Source organism: Equus asinus, chromosome 6, assembly GCF_041296235.1.
Source record: "Equus asinus isolate D_3611 breed Donkey chromosome 6, EquAss-T2T_v2, whole genome shotgun sequence".
NCBI lineage: Eukaryota > Metazoa > Chordata > Mammalia > Perissodactyla > Equidae > Equus > Equus asinus.
This window is the reverse complement of record NC_091795.1, coordinates 95,168,638-95,194,282: the sequence shown is the minus strand read 5'-3', so window position 1 is coordinate 95,194,282 and position 25,645 is coordinate 95,168,638. Positions and strand designations below refer to the sequence as shown.

The 25,645-nt window shown below is 45.4% G+C and overlaps 3 protein-coding genes across 14 annotated transcripts in view; 2 read left to right on the top strand and 1 right to left on the bottom strand.

Moving 5' to 3' along the window:
- The window catches only part of ASAP2 (ArfGAP with SH3 domain, ankyrin repeat and PH domain 2), a 177,223-nt gene extending 168,214 nt beyond the window's left edge, over positions 1-9,009 (top strand). For 5 of the 10 annotated variants that reach the window (XM_044771918.2, XM_070512630.1, XM_070512635.1 and 2 more), the window contains 4 exons: positions 3,224-3,297; positions 3,760-3,848; positions 4,330-4,452; positions 6,569-9,009. In XM_044771918.2, coding sequence (XP_044627853.1) covers positions 3,224-3,297; positions 3,760-3,848; positions 4,330-4,452; positions 6,569-6,643 — 361 coding nt within the window. In that variant the 3' untranslated portion in view covers positions 6,644-9,009. Of the gene's footprint in view, positions 1-3,223; positions 3,298-3,756; positions 3,849-4,329; positions 4,453-6,568 lie in introns of all 10 variants that reach the window. The other 5 variants (XM_070512633.1, XM_044771921.2, XM_070512634.1 and 2 more) reach the window with 2 other exon arrangements.
- A 487-nt stretch (positions 9,010-9,496) lies between these two features.
- Positions 9,497-22,480, bottom strand: ITGB1BP1 (integrin subunit beta 1 binding protein 1). Of its 2 annotated transcripts, none has more exons than XM_014866769.3 (8): positions 22,237-22,480; positions 19,098-19,208; positions 17,794-17,897; positions 14,937-15,015; positions 13,464-13,600; positions 10,997-11,089; positions 10,313-10,462; positions 9,497-9,756 (listed from the first exon to the last, which is right to left on the bottom strand). In XM_014866769.3, the coding sequence occupies exons 3-8, from the start codon at positions 17,863-17,865 to the stop codon at positions 9,685-9,687; spliced, it is 603 nt and encodes a 200-aa protein (XP_014722255.1). In that variant the 5' UTR covers positions 17,866-17,897; positions 19,098-19,208; positions 22,237-22,480; the 3' UTR covers positions 9,497-9,684. The 2 variants fall into 2 exon arrangements, with proteins under 2 accessions (XP_014722255.1, XP_044627870.1); XM_044771935.2 differs by lacking the exon at positions 22,237-22,480 and adding an exon at positions 21,869-22,163.
- Positions 22,431-25,645, top strand: part of CPSF3 (cleavage and polyadenylation specific factor 3) — a 41,426-nt gene continuing 38,211 nt past the window's right edge. The window contains exon 1 of one of the 2 annotated variants that reach the window (XM_014866767.3): positions 22,431-22,683. In XM_014866767.3, the coding sequence (XP_014722253.1) occupies positions 22,634-22,683 (50 nt within the window). In that variant the 5' untranslated portion in view covers positions 22,431-22,633. The remainder of the gene's footprint in view (positions 22,684-25,645) is intronic. The other variant, XM_044771930.2, reaches the window with a different exon arrangement.

Below are 25,645 nucleotides of genomic sequence, written 5' to 3'. Positions count from 1 at the left end.
GGTCAAGTTAATGGTATCCTATTTCATGGAATCATTTTCTCATTTCAGATTATTAATGATGGGTTTTGGGGTGTTTTTTTAATTTTAGCTTTCATTCTTCCGCATAAATTGTTTCTTCCATGTTCTTTTCTCTTCGTTTTGACGTCTGTTCTGTTAGAGGCTTTTCCCTGTGAATGTGGTGCTCCCTGCCTGTGAGTTGCTGGTTCAGGTGAGGCGTTAATGCTGATTGGCAGGCCGCGCCCTATTGCATGGAGCTGCCAGTGTGGGCTTCGCTGCGGAGTGATCTCGCTGGTCTGTTTTGTGGGGAACCCTGAATTTAGGCCGACCAACTCAGGTTCGTTAGAGATCGGTCTTCTAGTCTCTTGCCTGAAGGGAACAGGTTTTGTGGGAGTTGAATATAGAAATAGAGTTAAGCTTTTACTTAGGTATCTTAATACTCCCAACATCCACCAGTTGGCATCCACCAGTCCAGAGGCTCTCTGTTCTACCCTCTCCGAGCATAGAAGCTTCTGGGCTTCAGTGGGGTAAGGGGAGGCCAGTTGCTAGGCTATTCAGTGTTGGGGTGGAAATGCAGGATTCAGTAGCTCCTTAAGCAGATTTTGGTCAATCCTTGTGTTTATTGCCCTGCCTTATCCCGTACTCCCAGAGTTGAGTGGGAGGCCTCGAAAGCACAGCTGGGGTCTTCAGGAATTCCCTTGCTGTGCTTAGGGTTCCCCTTCCTCAGATGACCCAGGAGGGTTATGATTCATCCTTCCCTTCTCAGCTTCTAAAATTTTGTTTCCTTTTTGGTTCTCTTTGTTCTTTTTGGTTTCAAGTTTTTTTAAAAATCTTTTTCCCCCGGGAGAAAGTGGAAGTAAATGTATCTGCTGTTTTTAACAGAAGACTCTCAGAACATTATTAATGCTGCTTTACAAGCTCTCTCTCTAAAATGTAACGTGCACACCCTTGCCTTCCATCGTTAAGCAGCGTGTATGAAGTCTCATCGGTTCCTGAGTTGTGCTGTAAGGAATCTGCTCTCAACTTCACACCAAATGGCCACAGGCTGTGCCTTGCACCAGCTGCGTGTCTCTTCCTGTACACCTCGGGTTTGCTCTTTCTGAGCTGCTTTTCTTTAAGAGACCAAATCAGGTGCTGAAGTTCTAGATGAGCACCAGTCAGCGGCCAGCCATCATCAGGGACTCTGAGAACAGTGGGTGTTGGCTGCCATGGTCTTGGGCATGTTTTTCTAGTTGCTCTGAGTCTTTGCTGTTTCTCTGGTTCTCAGGAGAGTTCTTTCCAGGGTTGCTGGAAGAGTTTCCTCTCTAGTATAAGACTCACCTGGTTGTACCTGTTTCATGGAATCACTTTCTCTCATCTCAGTCTGGCCGAAAGGACAGGTGGGTGGAGGCAAAGCAGGTGATGGTAGAGTAACTCCAAGACAACTTTGGATGGATGGCATTGTGTTGTCACTGCCCAGTGAGTTCTGTGGGGATTTTTTGGTGAAGAAGATTGTGGCTGAGCTAACATCTGTGCCAATCTTCCTCTATTTTATGTGGGACGCCACCACAGCATGGCTTGATGAGCATTGCTAGATCCACGCCTGGATCTGAACCTGTGAACTCTGGGCTGAAGTGGAGGACATGAACTTAACCACTACACCACCAGGCCGGCCCCTCAGTGGGTTCTGTTTTTAAAGGAATTCATCGGTGTATCTTCTTTTAAAGGAAGTACCCCACTCTCCTAATTTTATCCTGGGTATAAATCTGGATTTTCACATCTGTTCTCTTAGAGCAGGAGTTGGCAAACTCCGCCCGCAGGCTAGATCCAGCCTGCTGCCTGTTTTTGTGTGGCCCACGACTAAGAATGGTTTTTATATTTTTAAATGGTTGAAAAAAAACAAAATAAGAATATTTCATGACTCATGAAAACTACATGGAATTCAGATTTCAGTGCCCATAAATAAAGTGTCCTTGGAGCATGGGCAGCCTGCTTTGTTCATATATCATCTGTGGCTGCTGTCCTACTGCGATGGCAGTGGTGAAGAGTCATGACAGAGGCCTTTTAACCCGTACCCCTAAAAAATTTACTATCTGGCCCTTTGAAGAAAAACTGTGCTGAGTGGTATCTTAGAGGATCAAGCCTTCCCTGGGAGTGTTTGTCGTTGGGGATGACTGAAGGCGAAGGGGTGAGCAAGTCAGTGTGATGGTTTCTCTCTTGACATTGATGGAAATCAAATGACAGTCAGACTGGGGGGCCATCACTTGTTACTCATTTTTAGTTCCTTGAAAATATGAGCAAAATCAGTGTTCTGTTGCACTCATCTTCCTTCTAAGACCTCGGCATCAAGGTCGCAGCCGGGCTTTGTTCAGGGCACAGAGGAAGCATTCCAACGGGAGTGAGCCTGCAGTGGAAGGAATTTCACCCCTCTCTTCCGCCCTCCCATCCCTTCCCACCATGTGTCAAGCCCCAGGTGTGTGCCTGGCTCTGTGCCAGGTGCACTGAGACAGGGAACTGGAAAGAGAGCTCATCTATCACAGACATTGTCACCTGTCCTTATTTTGAGAGTTGGCAGGACTGCTGTCACACCTTTTCCTGGAGAAAATGCCAACTCACAGAAACTCGTTTATCCAGGCCTGCCAGATGGCGAGTCTGGGTTGTAAACCTGTGTGCTGGCCCTAAGAACCAGCTCCCTTACCTGTGTGCTTCTGCCTGTGGCTTTGGGATGTGCTGGGCCTGGAGGCTCATGGATGGGGCCTGAGCTGTGGTCAGCCTCATGGGTTACAAGCAGCAGGGACCACAGAGTCCAGAGGCATGGGTGACGCTGACCAAGGGCACCTGGATGGGGCCTGGCACAGCCTTCAGGGATTGAGTCAGCCCTGCACTTACGCAGGAAGAGACCGAGGCTTCCACTGGGAAGGGACTGAGCAGACTGGGGGTAGAGCTGGTGGCTGGTGCTGCTTGCAGCCCCAGCCCGGGTTGTTGCCTGCAGGCGCATGCAGACAGGAGTACTTTGTGAAGAGTCCTGCTTTTAGGATCAGGAACCTAGGATCTACCACTGTCCTCTGGGCCTCACATTCTTCCTTTTCCCGAAGAAAGAAGTAATTGAATGACAGTTAATACAATCTGCTCACTTGTTTTCAACTTCAACACAGGTGGTTCCTGTATAAAAAGGGGTGAGGTGGGGGCAGGTAATGTGCCTTTCAGGCCTCAGGCGTCCGTAAATCTGATTTCCCTTTCTTTGTAGGGCTGACAAGTCTACCACACTGACCAACAAAGGCCAGCCAAGAGGACCCGGTAATTATTTCATTTGGAACTGGGGTTCGTTTCTGCTTGGTCTCTGGGGATAAAGTGGGAGGTGTTTCCAGCCATGGTCAACCCTGTATCAGAGCCCAGCTGTCCCCCATGTGGCAGCGACCCTGCCCTCCACAGAGCCTCTGACGCTCCTCCTCCTGGGGCTGCTCTGTGCTGCACCCTGAATTCCTAACCCCTTCTGCTGATGGGTTCGAGGCGGGGAGGCCCCTCATGGGGCTATAGCAGTCTGTGGAGGAGGTAGTGACATCTGTCTCACTCTGCGACACTTGCACTCCTTGCACAGTCTAAAAGGTTGCATGGAAGTCACAAGGTTCTTTGGCCTTTAGGGGACTTTTCCCTCAACAGATCAGAAAATCTCAGGAAACTTACCTTTCAGACATGACACTGTGGCTTTTATGTTACTTGTTTATATCTCACGGTTATGACTGGGGGCATTTTGTGAGTTGATTCATTTTGGCCCTAAAGCAGTGGATCTGTCTGCAACGGAAGCTCTGGGTCCTCTGTCCAACACCATGGCCATGCAGCCCCCCGCGCCCATGCCCAGGAAGTCACAGACGGTAAGTGGACGAGCCCCTCCTTTCTGCCTCTTCACTCCGGCCAGGAGTGTGCGGGTTACTCTCTGAGGGCTCAGAGGAAACAGCGCTTTCCCTCTTCCCCTGGTTGGGGAGTGGGAGAGTCTTCCTGGATACCTAGTCATTTGTATTTGAGCAGACGCAGCCCCAGAGCTGGCCAGCCGTGGGCTTGGCCCTCTCACCACAGCTCCGGGAAAGACTCCCACGTGCACACCAGGCACCCGGCTGCCTTGTTCCAAGCTCGCCTCACTTGGCTGGAATCTCTTCTCTTGCCTCTTCTCGCCTCCTCCTAGAAGTGCCTCTGGCCCCTGAGCGTCACTGACCACCCCCCATCTTGACACCTGTGGGCTCCCAGGCCTGCGGTGAGGACCCTTGGGACCAGTTGGAAGCAAAATGGTCCAGTTCTCTGCCCCAAGAGCTGATGCCTCCCTACCACACTAACCTTTGACCCCTCTCTTTGACGCAGACCAAGTTGAAGCCCAAGCGGGTCAAAGCCCTCTATAACTGCGTGGCTGACAACCCAGACGAGTTGACCTTCTCTGAGGGGGATGTGATCATCGTGGATGGGGAGGAGGACCAAGAGTGGTGGGTAAGTCGGGGCCTGGTCCTGGGATGGGCCCAGGAGGGGCAGAACTGAATCCCTACCCACCTGGTCTGAGAGATCTGTTCCCAGGTGAGGCCTGAAAGTCTGCTGGCTGCTCTCCCGCTTACAATCCTCAGATGTGTCTTCCATGTACACCCACTTCTGAGTGGGCCTGATTTATCCCCTGGGTGGGATCCTCCCTCATTAGGGTGGGCAGGCCACTTGGGCTGCGGTTTCCAGAGCGTACTTGGGGGTCTGAAATGAGGCCCCTGAGTTTGAGGCCTTGAGCTTCTAGAGGGTTCCATCATCCCCAGCATTGCTGGTTTTGTGGAGTGAGGCGCGTACAAAGAGTAGACCTGCGGGCGGAGTTCCTGCATGTTAGTCTTGGTCCTGAAAAGAACTGTGGCATCCAGGTGGAAGCTGGGATGGGAGGAGCATGGCACTTCCCCGATGACCCTAAGAATCCAGACTCAGCATTTACAGGGCTGGGTGCCCTTGGGAAAGTCACTTATGTCGCTAAGCCACCCTATGAAAGGGACGTCGCCACAGCACTGGTGTAGAGATTATACTGAAGACCCCCAATGAGAGGCCTCTGCTATAAAGCAAGGATAGTAGGATTAAATAACTTGCATGAAGTGTGTGCACAGAGCATCTGGCAGTGTCTGCCATGCAGTAGACACTAACGGCCCAGCTCTGTAGATGGAGCTCAGACATCACTGACGTGTCGTGACGATGCAGACAGGACTCCTGGAAGTCGTTCTGTGTTGCTGAGTGCGAGGAGTGCCAGTGGGCATCCCTAGCAGAGATCCCACCTGTGGGAACTGTCAGTTCTCCGCCTTCGGGGCTTTGTGAACTCTCGGGGCCTTGCAGCATGGCTGGATTCCAGTATCTTCTTGTGGCCTCTTTCCCTGTAAGCCATTAAAGCGTCTGTCGGTCCAGAGCTCCCTCCTCTGTCAGCCTCTACGTACAGCACAGGCGGTAAAGGGGCCGCTGCTCCTGGTTCCCGGTTCAGGCAAGCTCCTTGGGCCTCTGCTTACTGAGTTCCTGCTGCATGGCCAGCCCAGGTGAGGCAGTGAGTGCTGGCCTGCGTGGACAGTGTGAGGACCTGACCTTACTCCCTCCTGACTGCCCGCACACCCTGAGACTTAAAGCAGGTCTGGTTTTCACACTTTGTACAACCCACCATAAGGATGGAGCTCCAGCCTGACAACAGGCTTAGCCATCTGGAAAATACCTGTTCATTTCAAAAACTGTAGAAAATACAGAAAGGTATAAAGAAGAAAGTAAATGCTGCCTGTAATCGTAGGGTCCCTTTCCCAAAAAACCCCACCATTTATATTTTGGTGGTTTTCTTTTTTTTAAAGATTTTTAAATTTATTTATTATTTTTTCTTTTTTCTCCCCAAAGCCCCCAATACATAGTTGTATATATTTTTTAGTTGTGAGTCCTTCTAGTTGTGGCATGTGGGGCGCCACCTCAGCATGGCCTGATGAGCAGTGCCATGTCTGCGCCCAGGATTCGAACCAGTGAAACCCTGGGCTGCTGAAGCATAGTGCGCGAACTTAACCACTCAGCCATGGGGCCAGCCCCTGCTGATTTTCTTTTAGACTTTTATTTACCTACATAATTTACATTGTTGAAATCATATTTGGTGTATAACTTATATAATTTACCCAGAGCCAAAATAAATGGATTTATTAAAGTCTTCCATAAATGCTCGACTACATTTAAATAGTACCAAGTCACTTTTGCCACCTCCTGTGACTTTGCAGCTCACAAACTTCTGACGCTAAATTTCTTCATCCATTAAAAAAAAAGGCAAGTGTGGGGTGATGGTCAGAGCTGTCCTGCCTGCCCCAAGACTGCCAGGACTCAGTGCTGGCAACGTTTCTGTGCAGACTCCTGACGCACCTGACAGGCGTTCTTTACGGGTAGGAGGCACACACTGTTTGAAATGTGAGTGAAAGAGAAAGGGAAAAGCAGTTTAGATGTTTTATCCAAGCAGTTCTTGCTCAGAAGAGATTCTTCTGAACAAATCTGTGTCTCTCCAAAGGCTATAATGCCCTTCAAAGTTTGAAACATTTGGAATTTTTATAACAACCTGAACTTTTATTCATTTCAGATTGGCCACATTGATGGAGATCCTAGTCGCAAAGGAGCATTTCCCGTATCATTTGTGCACTTTATTGCTGACTAAATTGCTACTGAACAAAAACACTTCTTTTAACAATTTTTCTGTTCCTGTTTCATTATTGGTACCAAAACTCTTGCCAGATAACCAGTTTCATGAATTGTATTGTCCGGTAGCCCCACTTTCTCTAATGCCACTGTTCTGTTTTAAAAACTGAAAGGTGTTTTATATATATAAATGGATTGTTTTTATAATTTGTGGTTTTCATGAAACATTGCTATCCTTTTAGTGGGAAAACTGAATTTCCTAAAAGGTGAACTGAAAAGTTATTTTAACTACATAATCAAGATCCTGAATCTACAGAATTAGCTGAACCAAAAAATGTTTGAGAAAGAAAGAAATTCTTCCTGCTTTCCTTGGCTCATTTCTGGTGTCGGTGACCTTTAGCGCAATTTTTGTTTTAGGAAGTCAGTAAACTGTTGCTTTAGAAGTCCACAGCCAGCCAGGACTTTCTAGATAAAATCTATCAGTTCACCTTTAAAGATATTAAAAAAAAAAAAAAGATACCTTTGAAATCCACCCAATGTTTATTTAAAGCAACTTGGAAATTTACACCTTAGTGCTCTACCTTCCAGCCCTAATTTGTGAGGTTGCAACTCTCACTGTATTCTGCATGTGCGTGTAACCTGTTGTGAGCAATCCTATACAAAACTTCTGATGGTTTATTACAGTAATCGCAGTTAATTCTGTTCTCGGTTATATAAAACTGCATTTCCTGAATTTGGTTAAAAACTAAGGATGATGGATTGCAAAACAGTTCTTTAAACTAGTTTATATGCTTTAGATGTTTTGCCTTCTTGAATTTCCTTCATCACACAGGTAGATGCTGTGGCGCAGACCCCGCTATGTTACCACACACCTGCTGTTTCCTCTTGAGTGTACCACTGCCTTCCCTTTCTAGCTCCTGAGAATGTTTACTCAGTTTAGTGTCTTGTGTTTATATAATATACCAACAGGAATGGTAGTTACACTGTCTTGAAATTTAATCAGTCCATTTGTTTGTAATCAAGAACATATCAGAAATCTGTAGGTCCCAGGTAATAAATACTCCCAAACATCCCAGTTTTACTGTTGAAGTCCATCATATCATTCTTAAACTTAAGCTTCTGGGGGTGGGGGGATTAGGTTATATCTGATAAGATCAAAATTCCTTAGTTTAATGAACTTGACTGTCATACCTCTATTTAGTAATTGTGTGAGCATAAGATTCAGAGTAGGAATATTGGAAATTTTGGCGCTCTTTGAGAATAAATAGGCATATAATGCCCACTTGGGTTTTTACCAAAAGTAAAGGAATAAATTTAAATATAGGCTTGGAAAGCGAGGTGACGATGCTTTTATTGCATTTGTTATGATGGTACATTTGACTGAAGCAGCCTGTCTTTATTATGCAAGACTCTTTAAGTGCAGAGCTTCTTTTTTTCTAATTGCATTGTATTTTTTGTTGCTATTATAAAGGAAGACAACAAACTGGAATGTTTTAAGATGTTATACAGCAATTGCTTTTTTGCCTTTCATAGTTCGGGTAAAAATGTGTTAGATCTGTAATTAGTCTTTTTTTTAAAGCACTACATCTATTTTCACTAATTGTTAATTTCTGTTGTTTGAACCCTTTAGTTAATTCTCTCATAGATTTAAGAAAGTAAACAGATGATTTTGCACAGTGCACTTCTTATGTATATTTTAACATAATCCTTTCACATCTCTATCTTACAATCGGCCTTTTGACTACTTGGTGCCAGCTACATAAGGAATAAAGTTGATTCATATCAACATTTGAATGCCAGTCCCAAACTAATCTATCAGGTTCACTGGTACATAAATGTCTAGGAAATATTTTTCCAATCTACAATTTGGTGGTGCTATTGTGCAGTAATTAATATTACTCTTGCCAGAGGAGAAATTATATTAACTTCCCTGCTAATATCCTTTCCTAGTTATTTGCTCTTTGCAAATTAAAAAAAGCAACTGAGAGAAAGGAAAACATTGTAGATATCTATTTATATTTAAAGTTTACGTTTCATGAATTAGCTGCAGGATTCCGGCATTTTGCATGCCATTTCCATCAGATCTGACTTCTGGGGATAAGGACTCAGAAACATGTGCACAGACTAATAGTTACTGTGTGATCTGTTAGGGGTGGGTAACATACTATGCAGCGTGGAATGCTATTTGAGATGTATGATATTCAATTCATTCACTTGATTACTTGGGTCTAGTTGCAGCGCAACTGTATATATTGTATAACCTAAATCAATTCTTATTTTCATTGTCCTTAATGCAGTGATTTATAATTAGAGCATGTTTATTAAGTCTACTCTTCTTGTTAACTAGTCATTTGACTAGAAAAAAATAAAGTACTTTTAAATGGACATGGTGTTATTTTTAATGTTTTTAATCCTTAAAGTATTGTATATTAAAACAGTCCTTTAAAAAAAATACACTAGCATACCGTACTCAAGGTTGTTTAAGTTCTATTACTTTCAATATGAGCAGTAATCTTTTAAAGTTCTCTTAACGCTGAGATAAATATTGTAGTTTACTAGCTTGTTCTCCTGACAATACATTTTTAAAGTTCTACTTTTTGTGTCTTGAGTTAGCAGTGTCACTGTTTCAAACCAGCATGACTCGGGTCCCCAGGCCAGACCTCTGCCTGACCAGAGCTCCAGGCCAGTGAGACCGTGTCACTGGGAAGGCTGCCCAGCAGACTGCCTTAGTCTTCCTCACAAAGTCTCAACGCTGATTACTCACTGAGTGCACTTCTCTGACACTTAGGCGTTAAGCTTATTTGTGTTTAAAAGCGACAAGTGAGATTTCTTTTTTTGTCCCAGAAAGTAAATAACTTCATTGAGAGTTAACTCACTTAATAAGACATTTTAATAGAAAAGCAAAAGATCGATATTTTTACACTGCATTTTCTTCAGAAAATCTAGAGCAAGGGATCACTTCCTATTTCTGTATTAGTACATCATCGCAGATTGAAAACAGAACTATTTAGAAGACATCTGAACTTGCACATGAAGTCGACTTGCACTTGACTGCAGAATTCAGGATTTCTCAGATGTTAATACAGAGTCAAAAGCGGTGGATAAAACTTTGCAGATGGCTTGTGCTTGTTCCTACATTAAGTGAAAAGATACCGTAAGAGAGTGTTCATAAATCTCTTCCTGAACTTAATTTGACCAGCAAAAAGTATAGATCTGACCCCCATCACAGCTCTCCTAAACCTGCACCTCACCAGTTCTGAAAAGGCCAGGACACAGCCTGCCTGCATCAGCACAGCACATCACGTGCTCCCTTCCTGTGCTCCTTTGGAGAACTGCACGGGAGGTAACACATGGGACCCACGGCCTTTAGGACCATCACAGGCCAGTCAGAACAACAACGTACAGAAAAGGAGGGGGCCTCTGCAGCTGGAGGACACACCACTTTCCCTCATCTGCTTTCTGTTCACCCTGAACCTTCCCATCCCCGCACATGAGTGCTGCTCCCTGGCCTGCAGGAGGTCTGGACAGCTGGCTGACCCAGGGCCTGGTAGTCCCTCATTATATTATACCAGATATTAGATACCTAATGGAGAGCATCTCTTCAGCCTTTGCAAAGACTGTAAATAGTCTCTAGTTTTACCACTCCGTTTGATGAATAAAGACTATCCAAGGTAACTTAAAACCTCACCAGGCTGTTGCATTGATAAACCCATAGGCTATATTCTTCATTGCTTGCATCTGTGGTCTTCAGAGCCAATAAGCTTTTTCCTGCCCCCAGACCGTCGTCATAACACACCATCCGGATGATTAAATACAGGGCATGCCTATGCAAAACATCCTGCAGAAGTTGGGAAAAAGAAAGATGAGACTACTTTACATGTGTCTCCATTCTTCTAACATTTTCCCATGCAGAATTTATTGTGAGGCTTCAAACAGCATATCTATCCATGGATCTGGCAGGAAGTAGTTTTATAGGTTTTTCACCCAAAGGCATGTTCCGTATGCTCAGTTATGGGGCACTTTGCCGTGAGCATTATACCTTCCTACTTAAATTCCGGAAAGACAGGAGTAAGATGATCTAAGTTCATGAGCCTGTTCTCTCTGCCCAGCTTCCAAGCTGACAGCTGCTCTGAAGTGGTGTGGGGTCCCGAGTTGAGAATGCATTAGGGGCCAGCAGTGGGGGTGTTGGCTTGTGCTCCACCACACAGAAAAGGCAAAAGGAAGCCCCTATTCATTCACCCTACGAAATCGGTCACTTAAGACCAGCTGCCAGGAAGGTTTACAAACCAACCACTCTGCAAACATGAGCACACCTGACTACCAGTGGGCTCTAATACCTAAAACACATTTTTCCGTTAATTATATTACTTACATACTGATCTGATGTTGATACTTTTATACCATACTTGGAAACTCCCATAATAAATTCTTCCTCCAGAGGAACGAAAGGCAACTTTCCATCTTGCTTTAAAGTAAAAAAAATTACATGATATACAGTAAAAGTTATGTTACATTGTTAAGTCTGATTAGTCAGTTTTATTATCTGGCCTGAACCCTTTAAAGAATGCGGAGTACACAAGAGCCTGGCAGGAATTTCTCTCCAAAGAGGCCAAAGAAAAATATTCCCCTTTTTTTTTTTCAGCCCACAAATCAGCAAAGTTCAGATCCGTGCACTCCATGAATACTGTTCCATCCCCTTGTCTTGGTGTTAACCCTCATTACAAACTGCGGAACTTCCACAGATCCCAGTGAGGTTAAAATATTCACATTAGAGAAATAAAGGTCTGTGTTTAGATTTTAAAATACTTAGAGCTTATACTAACGTCAGCACATGAAACGCTCAGGGAACACAGCTGCAGGAACTATTTTTCTCAGCCATTCTGTATCTCACCCAGGTGTTGATATGTCTAGTTCTCCCCAGGGCCTCAGGCAAGTAAACAGTGCTTGAAGAGTGGTTACTCAGCTCTCAAAAGTATCACCAGTACTTTGAGCTATTAAGTAAAACAGCAGATAACACCTGATGGTTTCCCTAGCAAATCATCCAGTTTTCTCTCCTAAGTCAGAATACTGCCCAACTTCTCTTCTCTAAAATAAAGAAGATATTGTTAGCAATCAGTAGACGTTTCATACCGTGAATGTTTTTGTGGAGCAATCTGCCTACATGAAAGAAATTACAGTAAATGAGCTGTGTCCAAACACCTTGATCTTGGATCCTCACACCGCTCCATCACCTCTTGCCTGTCACTTCCCACAGTAGTTTAAAGCATTCCAAGATCAAAAGATGGGATAGGAGTAATGCTATTGCCAATAATGGAATTGTAACAAGCCCAAGTTATATGGTGATACAAGAAATTGAGCAGTCCTTATCAGCATCAAAATAATCCGAGGGCACTTTTCAGGCGAAACAGGATTAGCAGCGTTTTGGTAAAATACTTAGATTAGTTGTTGCTTGCACACTGTTGAAATGACTTTACATTCCAAACTAAAGGCTAGGATACTAATTATATTAGTTCAGACTACCAAGAGTTCTATGCTAATTGGCAAATTAGATTCGCTGATTTCCCTCAGAAAAGACTTCTTTTACTTTCATGAGGATATGAAACATTATATTTAATGATCCCATTCTCCATGATTGAAGAGACCCTACATTCTTAAGAGTAACTGATAGGGCTGGCCCAGTGGCGCAGTGGTTAAGTTCACAAGTTCCACTTTGGTGCCCCGGGGTTCACTGGGTCAGATCCTGGGTGCGGATCTACACACCGCTTATCAAGCCATGCTGTGGCAGGCATCCCACATATAAAATAGAGGACGATGGGCACAGATGTTATCTCAGGGCCAGTCTTCCTCAGCAAAAAGAGGATTGGCAGCTGATCTTAGCTCAGGGCTAATCTTCCTCAAAAAAAAAGAGTAACCGATACTGACCTGATAAAGGAATCTTCCCATTGCAGTAATATCCCTTTGTTAATGAACACAAACAATGTAATTCCATTTTCTAGAAACTTGGCAAGTAATTTACCAACCCTATAGTATTAAGCCTTTTGGTTTATCCACTTCCACCATTGGCAAGTGTCTAGACCTTATAATATTTTATGCACTGACCTTATACCTTTGATTTGTCTTAATTTTCCTTCATATTGATTTATTATCTTCTTGTCCAGAATATTTTTTTTAAGATTTTATTTTTTTCCTTTTTCTCCCCAAAGCCCCCCAGTACATAGTTATATATTCTTTGTTGTGGGTCCTTCTAGTTGTGGCATGTGGGATGCTGCCTCAGCGTGGTTTGATGAGCAGTGCCATGTCCCCGCCCAGGATTTGAACCAACGAAACACTGGGCCGCCTGCAGCAGAGCACGCGAACTTAACCACTCGGCCACAGGGCCAGCCCCCAGGATATATTCTTGAAACCCACCTCACCTTAATTCTTGTTGGAAACAAGGTACGAATACATAGATATGGTACATCAACACCACTGTGAATTAGATTATTCAAAGAGCTGAAACTAGTTCACTGGAAATACAGTAAGGTCTTGCCAGACTATTTTAAAAGACAAACCTATGGTATGTAACCAGTCACCGCACTCAGCTCCTCGTTTAAACAAGGAGGTCAGTCAGCCCCAGAAAAAGTAAAAGTCCTGTTTGAAGAAGGAGCAGTGTCTCTGTGTTCCCGTGTGACTCCATGTCTAAGGCTCCTTATGCCGCCTACAACTGCAGTGCTCAGTAAATATTTTAACCATGAAAAGTGTGGCTTCAGGATTAGAAGACCTGGAAGAGTAAACTTCTTTCTCCAAAGCTGTGAGTTTACTCTCTAGAATCTTAGAAAATTTAAACGTTGGTTTTTTACCTGGGCGACATCTATATAATTTATCAAGTCTAATGGCCCTTCAAGACCTTTTCCCTCGGAGAGTTTCAGTTTCTCAATGGCACCAACATATTTTATTCGAAATTCTGCACAGGTATCCGAATTATTGTTGCTTTGTCCTAAAGATGAAAGAAAAATTATAATAGTAAGACTTCAATAGAAATAGCTGCATTACAGGGTATCCTCAACCCCTTCCCAAGTAAGAGACTGTGTCATCAGAACTTACACTTTAATAACAAGTTTTTTAATCCAAAATTTTTTGATGTAATAGGAAAGAACTTAAAATTTCACTAGCCTTTTCCTCAGTGACTCACAATATACTAAGTGTATAAAAATCTCAATAGGAATAAATTAAGTATTGATATCCTTCACTTCAAAACAAAAATAAAATGTCAACTAGGTAATGATTGAGTACCTTTAAAGAGCATAATGACATTTAATGATTTTTTGGTTTCTTGTCCCTCTTTACCATGTTAGCTTTTAGCTTTCTTTCCTGGTCTGCCTCTACCATTCGGTCGGAAAAGACCAGACAATTTTTTTTTTTAACGTAGAAGGAATCATGCTGGACGGTAAGTCCCTTCACAAAACAGATGGTACCGGGTGGAAGAAGTGTGCGTATGCTATGCAGTTTGATACAAAATTACCACAAAGGATTTTCGATGTCTGCCACGGGCAGGGGACACTATGGGATTCCTTGTAGGTTGTGTTTATGTATTAAAAAGGTACCCACATTTTTAGTATTTTAAAGGCATCTGGAAGTAAAGATAATAGACCTTACACTACCGTATTCTTTGACATCGTATGTTTCTTCTCTCCACCCACCCGACCCCCCACCTTTTATAGATTGACTAGTCCATGATCCTAAAAGGAAAAGTGGAAGGATTTTAGACAAGGAAATGAATACAGTATACTTCCCATTAGACACTAGCTGATAGGTGGATTAGAAGCAATCTTTTGATTTCTAAAGAGCTCTCGTTTTGGGTGGCTGCATACATGTTTGCAAGGGTCTGTAACAGAGTCTACCCTTAATTACCACGTGCTCCTGATGTCTAGGAGCTGGTGGATCTCTGGGTAAACAGCTCTTCTTCCTTTTAATCAGCAACATCTGTCCTACACCCCCCAAACAACATAATTCATGCTTTGCCACACCATTTCTTAAAAAGCTATTTTGAAACTTAAGTTGTTACCACGATGTTTTCTGCACATTTGCCCTAGGCCCAGTTAAGAGCAGTTCGCCCACATGCCCTAGCCAACTAAGGCAATGGTTTTCACCAATCACTCCTCACCCCCAACCCACGTTCCACCAGATCTCGAGCCATTTCTAAACTCTTGTCAAAAATGGCAGAGGAGAGAAAGAAAACCCCAAATACACAAGAACTCCTTGTGCTACCCTGGTAAAACTGTATGAACATCACTTAAAAGGTAGACAGTAAGTGATCCAACCCTGCGCTGTACCTGAGCTCTTGGTGGAATCTGTGTCGAGGCTGGCCACAGTGCTGGATCGTGACAGCCCCCCAAGGCTGGAATCTACAGACTGAGAAGTAACAGACAGACATACCAATAAAAGCATAATTAGAAGCACTATCTTCTCAAGTTCTCTACCAAGCATTCAAATTACTTATTATAGTTGAAGCGACACGTACAAAATCAGGTCAATTATTCAGGCAGATGGACTGTGATGGATTTTTCTAGACAAATTCTATAACAAACTTCAAAATAGATAATCCCAACTGCTCTTCCCATAACACAATACTGGATACGTGTGCCAACACTCCCATCTAAATCAAAGCCATTGCCCGTCTCCTTACGAGATACTGGGTATTTTGTATGTGGAAACCTACACCTTGCTTTCACATTATTTCCACTGAACCCAAAAAGAACCCTGTGCAGAAAGCAGGCAGGGAGTGTGATCCTGTTTAATAAACAAGGCAAGACCCAGAGAGGTGAAGTGATGTACCCAAGGGTACACCTAGGAAATACCCTAGCTCTCCAGCGCAGGCCTCCTGCGATTGCTCCGACTAGCACCGCCTGCAGTGGCCACACGGGCTGACTGCGGACCAGAGCACAACTGTCAAGGTGAATCGCAAAAAAAACCCCAACAGAACTGTTACCCAAAACACAAAGAATCACGCATGTTAGTGAGGTTTGTCCTACAGAATTTTATACTCTCCATGTGCTTAATTTCTTCAGAAATAACACTCTGAAAACTTTTGATTCAAAAATTGGTCAACTTTTTGCACATCAAATCAAAATTAAATTTTAAAAGTACACTCAAATTTTTTCAACGTTTAAGAAGTGAATCAAGGGGCCTGCCCAGTGGTGCAGCAGTTAAGTTTGCACATTCCGCTTTGGTGCCCTGGGGTTCGCCGGTTCAGATCCTGAGTGCGGACATGGCACCGCGTGTCAACTTATGCTCTGGGGCAGGTGTCTCACATATAAAGTAGAGGAAGATGGGCACAGATGTTAGCTCAGGGCCAGTCTTCCTCAGCAAAAAGAGGAGGATTGGTGGCAGTTAGCTCAGGGCTAATCTTCCTCAAAAAAGAAAAAAGAAGTGACTCAAGGTGATTGCAAGTGATTGCAAAAATGTATCAAGTATTAAATATGCTTCTTCCCTTTTTCGTAATTGCATGTCTTGGAATCTGAGGACAGAGCTGTACGTACAGAGATCTTCATCTCTTTGTGTGTGGTACTAAAATGATGTCTGTTCATCACGTTTGTGTGGTAGTAAAACTGGAAATAACCTATATGTTCAATGGGAGGCTGGAGGGGAGTGGGAACTGAGATGCTGCCACACATGCAGACTGGCTCCCGGGACGAGCACGAGCCCAAATTGAGTAGCAGAGTGAGCTTTTGTGCTGCACCTTGCCTCTCCGCACAGGAAACACCAGCAGCTGGGGACCCTTTGAGCAAGGAGGAGAGGAAGGGGGAAACCGTATTTTTCCCATGTTCAGAAATACAACAACAAAAGCTTACGTCATCCTAAAGCACAAATCTAACAGTCACGACTTTGCTTAGGAACCACTCGAGGCTCACCATCAGCTCAGGGTAAGACCCTCACGCCGTGGCACGTGGTCCCTTCTGCAGCTCTCCCGCCCCACCGCCCCGCCTGCCCGAGTTATTGAGGGCCTTCAGGAATCAGAAAATCAGGGCTCTGGTCCTACTCGGCCAGCAGCAAGTCATTACATCTTCCTTTATCCATTTTCAGATCTAGAAAACACGAAGCTAGGCCAGACCACTGACTCCCAGGCCAGGGTCCTCACAGGTAAGGTAACAGCAGGGAGGTTCTTGACTGGCTTCAGGATTCAAAACCATAAAGAAAACTTAATTTTCCCACCCTAAGACTGCAAAGGATTTTCAAAATGCAAGTGTCTGTGCTTCTGGCTAGCATATCAGATCAGTGATGCACTGACTGGAAATTCCGAATGGCCATCATGTGTGTATTCGTTCACTGAGGTGTGCCCATTACTATTCAGTGTGGTGCCCAGAGGCTAGTGTGAGGCATCCTCCTGGAGGGGGCTACTCCCTATATGCTGGGCCATGGGCTCCTCCTGCCTCACCGAGTCCCAGCACTGAGCACACACACAGAGCTCACAAGGGTGGAACATGATCAAAAGGCTCTTTAGGGACTAGCCTGGTGGTATAGTGGTTAAGTTCACACGCTGCACTTCAGCAGCCTGAGGTTGGCGGGTTTGGATCCCGAGCATGGACCTACACACTGCTCATCAAGTCATGCTGTGGACACATCCCACATATAAAATAGAGGAAGATTAGCACAGATGTTAGCTCAGGACCAATTTTCCTCACCACAAAAAAAAAAAAAAAAAAAAAGAGGCTTTTTAGTAGTAAAAATGTAGGAACCACAGGACCAGGTCCAGTGGACTAGGACTCAGGACTTTAAGGTCCCTTCACATTCAAATACCCTACAAGGGTTCTAATCGCAGCATTTGCCTCAGGATCCAACTAACTCACTGAAAAGTAAACAATTACAGTTATGTACACACACCACAAATCTTTAATTGCCTTCAATTCCTATCGTGTAAAAAATTTTAAAATCAGTGTTTGTTTCAGTGAGACAAATCATATGTCCTGTCCCATCTAGGTTAGTGGATTTGAGAATTTCAGAAAATCTACCAAAACAAAATAAAATTAAATCAAGCACAGAATGTGTGTCTACCTCACAAAATGGATGCTAAAACACACCTAGTGTGAAGAATATCAGGTCTGCCATGGTTAGTACCCTTTACGCAGTATCAGTTAGAAGAAACAAAATTCTCACTGACTTATGATTCCTTCCTAATTCCATCTCCCCTACCTTGCTCTTAGTACTGATTTCACTACTTTGGGAACTGCTACTACTGTGTCGTTTTTTCCCTTTCCGAAACATTTTCCACCATAGCTTGATCCAGAAGAGCTCCCCTAGAAGAACAAATGTTAGTTAGCTATATCAAGAAAAACAACTTTAATCACTTTATGCATAATAGGAATAAAAATCATCAATTCCTTCCAGTTCCACGGTATATTCCTCTTACTTAAGACATAAACATCTTCCTTTGACCACAAAATTTGGATACTATTCTTTTTTATTCTTTTTAAATTTCAAAAATCTAATCCAGCCCGGTGGCGCAGCGGTTAAGTTCGCACGTTCCCGCTTCTCGGCGGCCCAGGGTTCGCCGGTTCGGATCCCAGGTGCGGACATGGCACAGCACGGCAAACCATGCCATGCTGTGGTAGGCATCCCACATACAAAGTACAGGAAGATGGGCACGGATGTTAGCTCAAGGCCAGTCTTCCTCAGCAAAAAATGAGGAGGACTGGCAGTAGTTAGCTCAGGGCTAATCTTCCTCAAAAAAAAAAAAAAAAATCTAATCCAATGAATCAAAAAGGCAGAAACCTTCTTATATCTTGAGGTGTGAAAAGCCCTGTTCTCAGAAGTAGCAGACATATGTCCTCTAGTCCTCAAGATATTCAAGTGCCTTCCTTCTCTTTAATCAATTCAAGACATCAGTAAAATATGTAACATCAGTTTATCAACCAAGATACTGAGATTCAGTGACTGTCTCAGGTTCACAGTCTTTTGGTGGTCAGGCTAAGAACAGAAGACATACATACTCCTCAGAAACGTGTATTTTTCTTGAAGTCTTGAGCTATCTTTAGGTAAAAGCTGACATAAGAACATTCCTACTTGTTTCAGTAAGGCCAGGGAAGGAGGTGACCTTAATGTTCCCAGAGTCAGTCTTACATCTATCTTTTTTTAAATGAATGATTTACCCTTGTCCAATTCATGGGTGCACATACATTATACTTGGAAGATTATTAACTAGCCTGCACAATGTTTCATAGTTCAAGTACTTCCGAATACACTGTCCCATCTTATCCTCACGGCAACCTGGGGTCCAATGCATTTGCTCCTACGTTTTCTAAGGGTCTGTCTGTGCCACATAGTATGCTCAGGCCTCCAGGCCCCCACCCTCAGGGCCTAGAGAAGGTAAGTTGTCATCTCCATTCTACAGATGAGGGAACTGTGACCCATCTTTCAAGAGGATATATGAGTAAGATAACCTAGCAAATTTCTACCAAAGATTGGATTCTGCAGAAGAAACAAGGGAATCTGCTTACGATAGAATCGAATACTATTTTATCGTCTTCAAAGGTTCCACAGATAGCAGTCTGCACAGATGGCTTCCTTTCATTCTGACATGGTCAATTCTCGTCAGAAGAACAATGCACCTGGTGAAGGAAGAAGAAGGGGTGAGCAGGGGTGATCAGTGAATGTCCCTGCTCCAGGGAACAGTTTCTCCCACTGTATTTGGAGACCCCACTGTAAGTCCACTCACTAGGGTCTGACCTTGGGCCACTTACCCTAGACGTACTCCTGAGCCCAAGCTTTTTAATCAGCCTCATCATCCAACCTATTTCTATATTTTTGCTTAATCTGTGGAATAGCAGGAAAATCTGATTCATTCACTCAGTCCTGAGTAGTGAGTGAGCACCCACCAGGTGCTGGGGATACATCCGTTATCAGACAGACAAAGCCCCTGACCTCAGGGAGAGGAGACAGACCCACGAGAAAACCAAACAGAAAACACATTGTCAGGAAACACACATCCCTGTGAGGGAAACGAAAACAAGTCAAGGAGACACAAGTGACCGAGGGAAGGGGGAATATTTCAGGAAGAAAAAAATGCCCTGAGGAAGTGGGAGTGAAGACCTGAGCAAAGTGAGGGCAGCCACACACGCGGAGGAAAAGCATTTTGGGTAGAGAGTTCAGCCAGTACAAAGGTCCTGCGGGAACACGCCTGAGGCCAACAGGACTGGAGCAGGAGCAGGAGGGAGAGTGAGAGACAAGGAGAAGGATCCACAGGAGGACTGGCAGGCTGGGTTTAAGGGAAGACTCTAGAGGCTTTTTACAAAGCAGTCAAGTGATATGATCTTTCTGTTTTAGAAAGATGACTGGCTGCTGGGTAGGAAACGAACTACACAGGCTAAGAGTAAAAAGGGAGACCGAATAGAAGGCCACCGTGGATAACAACTTGTTGCAAATGATAGCCTGGCCATCAGTGGATACTTCTTTGTAAGAAAGAGATGGCAAGAGAGCCTTATTCCAAGGTCTGCACAAAACTGGGTTAACCCAGCAGCATCAAGAAGCACGTCAGCGGTCTCTTGTGGGCTAAAATGTTGGTGTATAGCATATTTAAGCACATTATATTTTAAGTATATGTAAATACATATTTCAAGATATATAACAATTTAGAATGTGATTTAAAAATAAAATTTGATTCTATTGTTAGTGAAATCCTGAAGCATCTCTTCAAATCCTTAAAATACTAGAATGATTTGAAAATCACCGCATTATACTGTGAAGACTTTGTAACTCCCGAAGACTTTCATTTCATCAGCAATCTAGGAGCCCAGGGGGAGAAAAGCATTTACTGAAGCCTTTGCTAGCTGCTGCTCTTTGGTGCATGCTCTTAAGCAAATCATTCTTGTCTCTAAATTATTCATGCATAAAAATGAGGCTAAAGATACTGATTGTCACTCGGACGTTCCACAGATTACTTAAATGCAAAAATGCCTGTAACGGAACCCATCAGCTTCCCCTCCATATCTGTGCCTCTCCCTTTCAGTAAATTATATTATTTCCGGTAGAAACCAGGAAATCATCTGCTCCTCACTGTCGTCCAGGCCCCACATCCAACCAGGCACCAAGAGCCACTGCATAAACCACCTGAAGAGTTCTCTCATCCACGTCTCTACTAGGGCCCTGCATCACTAGACCATCGCTGTGTACTTTTTCATTATCTGATGAAAGCTGTGACTCCTCAACCCATAAAAATGCACATATGCACAAAGTCTGGAATGCAGTTTAAGGAATTCATGGCCCAACCGGACTCTGTGCCACTTTAAATCTTCCACCAAGCTCCAGCTAAAATGATTTCTTTAAAATTCAAATCCCATGCCACTAACCTTAAAATCTCTCGCTGCTCCCCAAAGTTAGAGACCGAAGTCAAAAGCTCTTCGCCAGGACATGCAAGGTCCTCTATGACCTGGCTCCCATCTACCTCTCCAGTCTCATCTTCCACAACCAGCTTCACACTTCATTAATCTCTAAGGAGTGTGAAGCTGCTCAAGGTTCTCAGCATGCACTATGCTCCACGTTTCCATGCTTTGCTCCCACCATTCCCTCTGCCTGGAATGCCCTTCCACCTTGTATGCACTTAGCTCTCAAGACTCGGTTCAGGCTTCTCTTCTAGAAAGCCTCCCTTGGACCTCCAGGTTGGGCTAAGGGACCTGTCCTCCACAGCTTGGGTATACACTCCGATCACAGCATAATCATAGCATAGACTGTAAAGTCTGGTATGGTCTCCTCTATCTCACTCTCTGAACTGTGAGCTCTCAAAGGCAGGAGCGAGGCTGTTCATCTCTGTATTCCCAATGCCTGGCACAGCCTGGGAGAGGACATGCTTAGAGAACTGGGGAAACTTCTTGGGAGATGACCGCCAAATAACAACCCCCCTGTACTGAACACCTCCAGGCGCCGCCCAGCGCTGGGTGCTGTACCTCACACCTCTAACGCTCTTTACTGCAGACCCGCAAGGCTGCCTATTTCAGCCCCTTTCCAACGAGGCAGCCAAAGCTACAAGTTTAAGCGACTCGCCCAAGGTCTGCAGGCTAACAATGGGTGGGTCAAGTTTGGAACCTAGACAGACCTGGCTCCAAAGCTCTTTCCGGAGCCCACCCTGCTCCCCACGTATCCCTCACTGTCGTGAGCGCCTGCCACGTGCGGGTGCGCAGGATGACAGTAAACAAGACAGACACGACGCCTGCCCTCTGCAGTGAGGGAAAGGGGTTGAAGCGGAGGGGAAGCCCCAAAAGTGAGTGCTCCTCACCGCCCCACAAAGCAGAGGCTGACACGGGAAGAGGCCCTGCGGCTGCCCCACTCCCGTCGCCCTTCCCACGGGACCGATCCGCACACGACACCGTCGTCACAGGTGCTGCAGTCCCAGCCCAGACAGGAAACGGGCACCGGAGTACCGCCTCCTCCCTCAGGCCGGGCCCGCTCTCGCCTCGGCCGCCCACCCCGCACCACCTCGGTACCCGGGTCCCCAACCCGAGGAGGGCAGGTCCCCGTGGATGGAGACCGCCGCCCCCGCGGCCCCACCCATCCGCCCCAGCGCGGCCTCCCCGCCGGCGCCGCCCTCTGGGCCCGCGTTCCCGGCCTGGCTCCGCCCGGGCGCGGCGAAGCCAGGGCTCTCACCTCACAGCTGCTGGCCCATCCCTGGGGTCAACTGCGGTGGGGGTCAGACACCTACGGCCCCAGCAGCCGCCGCCGCAGCAGGCACTCCAGTTCTGAATCCAGTGCCACCTTTTCCGGCCCCCCCGGGCCCCATCCGCCGGGCTCCACCTCCGGCATGTGGCGCAGGCGCAGTCCTGACCCCGCCCCAGGTTTCTGGACTCCGGTGGGGAGGAACCTCGCGAGCGGAGTTCTCCGACCGGAAGTCGAGGGGAGGAGCCTAGTGTCGCGGGTGCCGGAGTACCGGAAGTTGTGTTCTGTGTGGATGGGGTTCTTTCTTTGGTTCCCTGTGGCTGTGCTTCCAGTTTAGACAGACTCCGGCAACCGGTTCCTCGCCTCACTGGTCCTTCAGACTTCCGAGATGTCTGCGATTCCCGCCGAGGAGAGTGACCAGCTGCTGATCCGACCCCTGTAAGGGACCAGCGAGAGAGGGAGAGAAGCCGCGGGCTGTGAGGGGCGAGGAGTAGCCGGGTGGCTGGCTCCTCGGTGGCCCCGCGCCGGCGTGCCTCGGCTGCCTGCCCTCGGTCCGCGGCTGCGGCCCGGCTCTCTGCCTGAGGGGGTTCGGAGAACTGTTGATGGGAAGGAGCCTGCTAGGTTGAATGGGATTTTGCTTTTTCTTCAAGCTCAGGAGAGAGTGTGTTGGAGTTGGGGGGCGGGGAAAAAAAAAGGTCTTTGGGGCCGCTGGGCGCCTGTACCTAAAGAGTGGGAAACCCTGAGGGAACCGGTGATGCTGATGACGGCAGGGTGAGATGAGGGCCTGAAAAGGCAATAGTAGTGCGAGGAGGAACTGCGTCTGTTTCTTGTTACCACCAGGACTTAGCATCTGCCAAGACGTGAGAGAGAGGAAATAAATTAGGGACTTGCTGTGATTTTGACCTTCTGACTTCAGACCCTAGCAGAATAAGGAAGGTAGAAAGTTGGAGAGAAGGACAAAAACTCAGCCCTTGATTGTCCATAAGAAGGCTGGTCTTTCAGTGGACAGGGCCTTCTGTCGGAAGCACTTCACAGATCTGGAATGCTGCTTAGAAGGGGAAATATAAATGTGGAGAACTTATTGTCTTCTAATGGGCAATTCGAATCCACAGACATGTGTTTCTTGTTAGATCTTAGCCCCACACGAAGGTGTGCATTTTTCGAAAGGAGGAACCTATCTCCTTTGCACAGCCTCAGTAGGGACTCAGGGAGCGCCTACTGGGGACATAACACAAGTTTCCCACTGCTTCGTTGGCACCTGTCATCTCTCGCTGTACTCAGCGAACACTGAGCAGGTGTCAAGCACCAGGCCAGCCCGTGGGGATACAAGTGACACAGAGGGCTGAGCTCATTGAGTTCACCCTTTGAATGGAATTGCAGTGCAAAGTGGAAGGTACTGGAGGGATAGTCTGGAATAGCAGGAGAGCATTACTCTGGAGTCAGACCTGAAGTCCAGTCCCACTTCTGTCACTTACTAGGACAGCAGCCTCACTGAACCTGTTTCCTCATGTGGGAATAATAGAGCAACACTTATCATGAGCAGTAAAGATCACGTAGGTGCTCAATAAATGGTACCTGTTCAGAGAGTACAGATGGACATTGCACTCAGTGCTGTGAGAGGATAGAAAAGGGATTTCTGACAGACTAAGAAGAAAATACTATCTCATATGTCCTGGAAAATATGATGTGTGGGCTGAGTCCTAAAGAATGAGTAGGAATTAAACACAGGTAAAGAGTGAGGGCAGGGATGGTCCAGGTAGAGGCAGTGGCAGGAGTGGAAATGAGAGTGGTCACAGGTTGTGGCCAGTTTCCTCATGGCTGTGGCTGAAAGATGAGCACATGAGGTGGGAGAGGCTGTCAGGTCCACCTTATGAAGGAGTTTGTATACATACTAAGGATTTGGGGACTTTATTGTCAGTTACATGGAGCCAACGAGAGATTTTAAGCAGGGATGGGACATAGTGGGAATTATGTTTTAGGAAGATCGAAGATCGCTCCTAGCAGCAGTACAGCAGATGAATAAAAGGTGGATTAAGTGGGAGGAATCCAGTAGGATGAAATGGAAATGATCCAAGTGATAAGCAATGAGAGTTTGGAATGAGTGGAATGAGCAACAATGGATTGGAAAGAAAAGATTTGAGAGAGTAAGGACGTGAAACCTTCAGAACTTTGTAACCGATCCGATGCATTGGAAGGGGCAGTTGTGGAAGGCAGGCAGGGCAGAGAGGAGTGTTAGGGTGACTCGGATTCCTAGGATGGGCAACTGGTAGATGGTCATGTTAGTCACTTAAGGAGTACAGGAGATGGGGCAAGTCTGGAGTAAATTTGGGAGTTTTGTTGTTTTATAACAGCCTTATTGAGGTGTAATTCACATACAGCTCACAGATTTAAAGTGTACGATTCAGGGGTTTTAATATATACACAGAGTTGTACAGTCATCACTGCTGTCTAATGAACATTTTCATCATTCCTAAAAGAAACCCGGTACCCATTAGCAATCTCACCCATTTTCCCCCAACTTCCCTAGCTCTGGACAACTACTGATCTACTTTCCATCTCTACAGATTTGCCTGTTCTGGACAATTCATAAAAATGAGTTACAATATGTAACCTTTTGTGACTGGCTTCTTTCACTTAGCATAATGTTTCCAAGGTTCATAATTTGGGAGTTTTTACTTATTCAATAAGTATTTCTTGAGATTTACTGCATGTCAGTTACTGTAACTATACGGTGGTGAGCAAAACAGACAATGTTTCTGCTCTTATGGAGCTTTCATTTTAATAGTGAAAAACAACTCATAAATAAGTAGATGCAATAATTCCATGTAGTTGTGTCACTATCGAATGGTGTGAAGGGCAGATGAGAGGAGGTAGTCAAGGCCTCTGAGAAGGTGACATTTGGACTGAGACCCAGATGATCCAAAGGAGCCAATCATGTCAATATCTGAGGGCAGAGCATTGCAGGAAGAAAGAAGAGAAAGCACAGGGGACTGGACGTGAGAACTCATTTGGCATGTTTGAATGTAAGGTGCCTGTGAGATATCCCAGTAGAGATACCCAAACCCCAAGTGTACATTAGAGGTCTGGAATTCAGAGGAACAATCAGGGCTACAAACATAGACTTGGAAATCACCAACGTGTCAAGAATGTGAGAATGAAGATTGCAAAGACTGAGAAGAGGGCCGAGGAGAGAACCCTTGGAATATTAACATTTGAAGGGTGGGCAGAGGCAGCTGAGTGTGAAGGAACTGGAGGAAAACCAGCAGGACAGGATGAGAGCATGAAGTCAGAGAAACCAAGGGAGAAGGGCTGGAAGAGGGAATGAGGAGTGAGGGTGACAGGCTCCCAAGAGAACAAGTAAGATAAGGACTGAAAAAGGCTGTTGGCACTTAGCAACAAA

Bases quoted from the DNA above. Each gene is read 5' to 3' on its own strand.
- ITGB1BP1 (XM_014866769.3), bottom strand. From the start codon at position 17,865: ATGTTTCGGAAAGGGAAAAAACGACACAGTAGTAGCAGTTCCCAAAGT. The intron at 13,601-14,936 runs GTACAGCGCAGG...TTTCATCTTTAG, and splicing joins AGATTCCACCAAGAGCTCAG to GACAAAGCAACAATAATTCG. The intron at 11,090-13,463 runs GTAAAAAACCAA...TTTACTTTAAAG, and splicing joins ATTATATAGATGTCGCCCAG to CAAGATGGAAAGTTGCCTTT.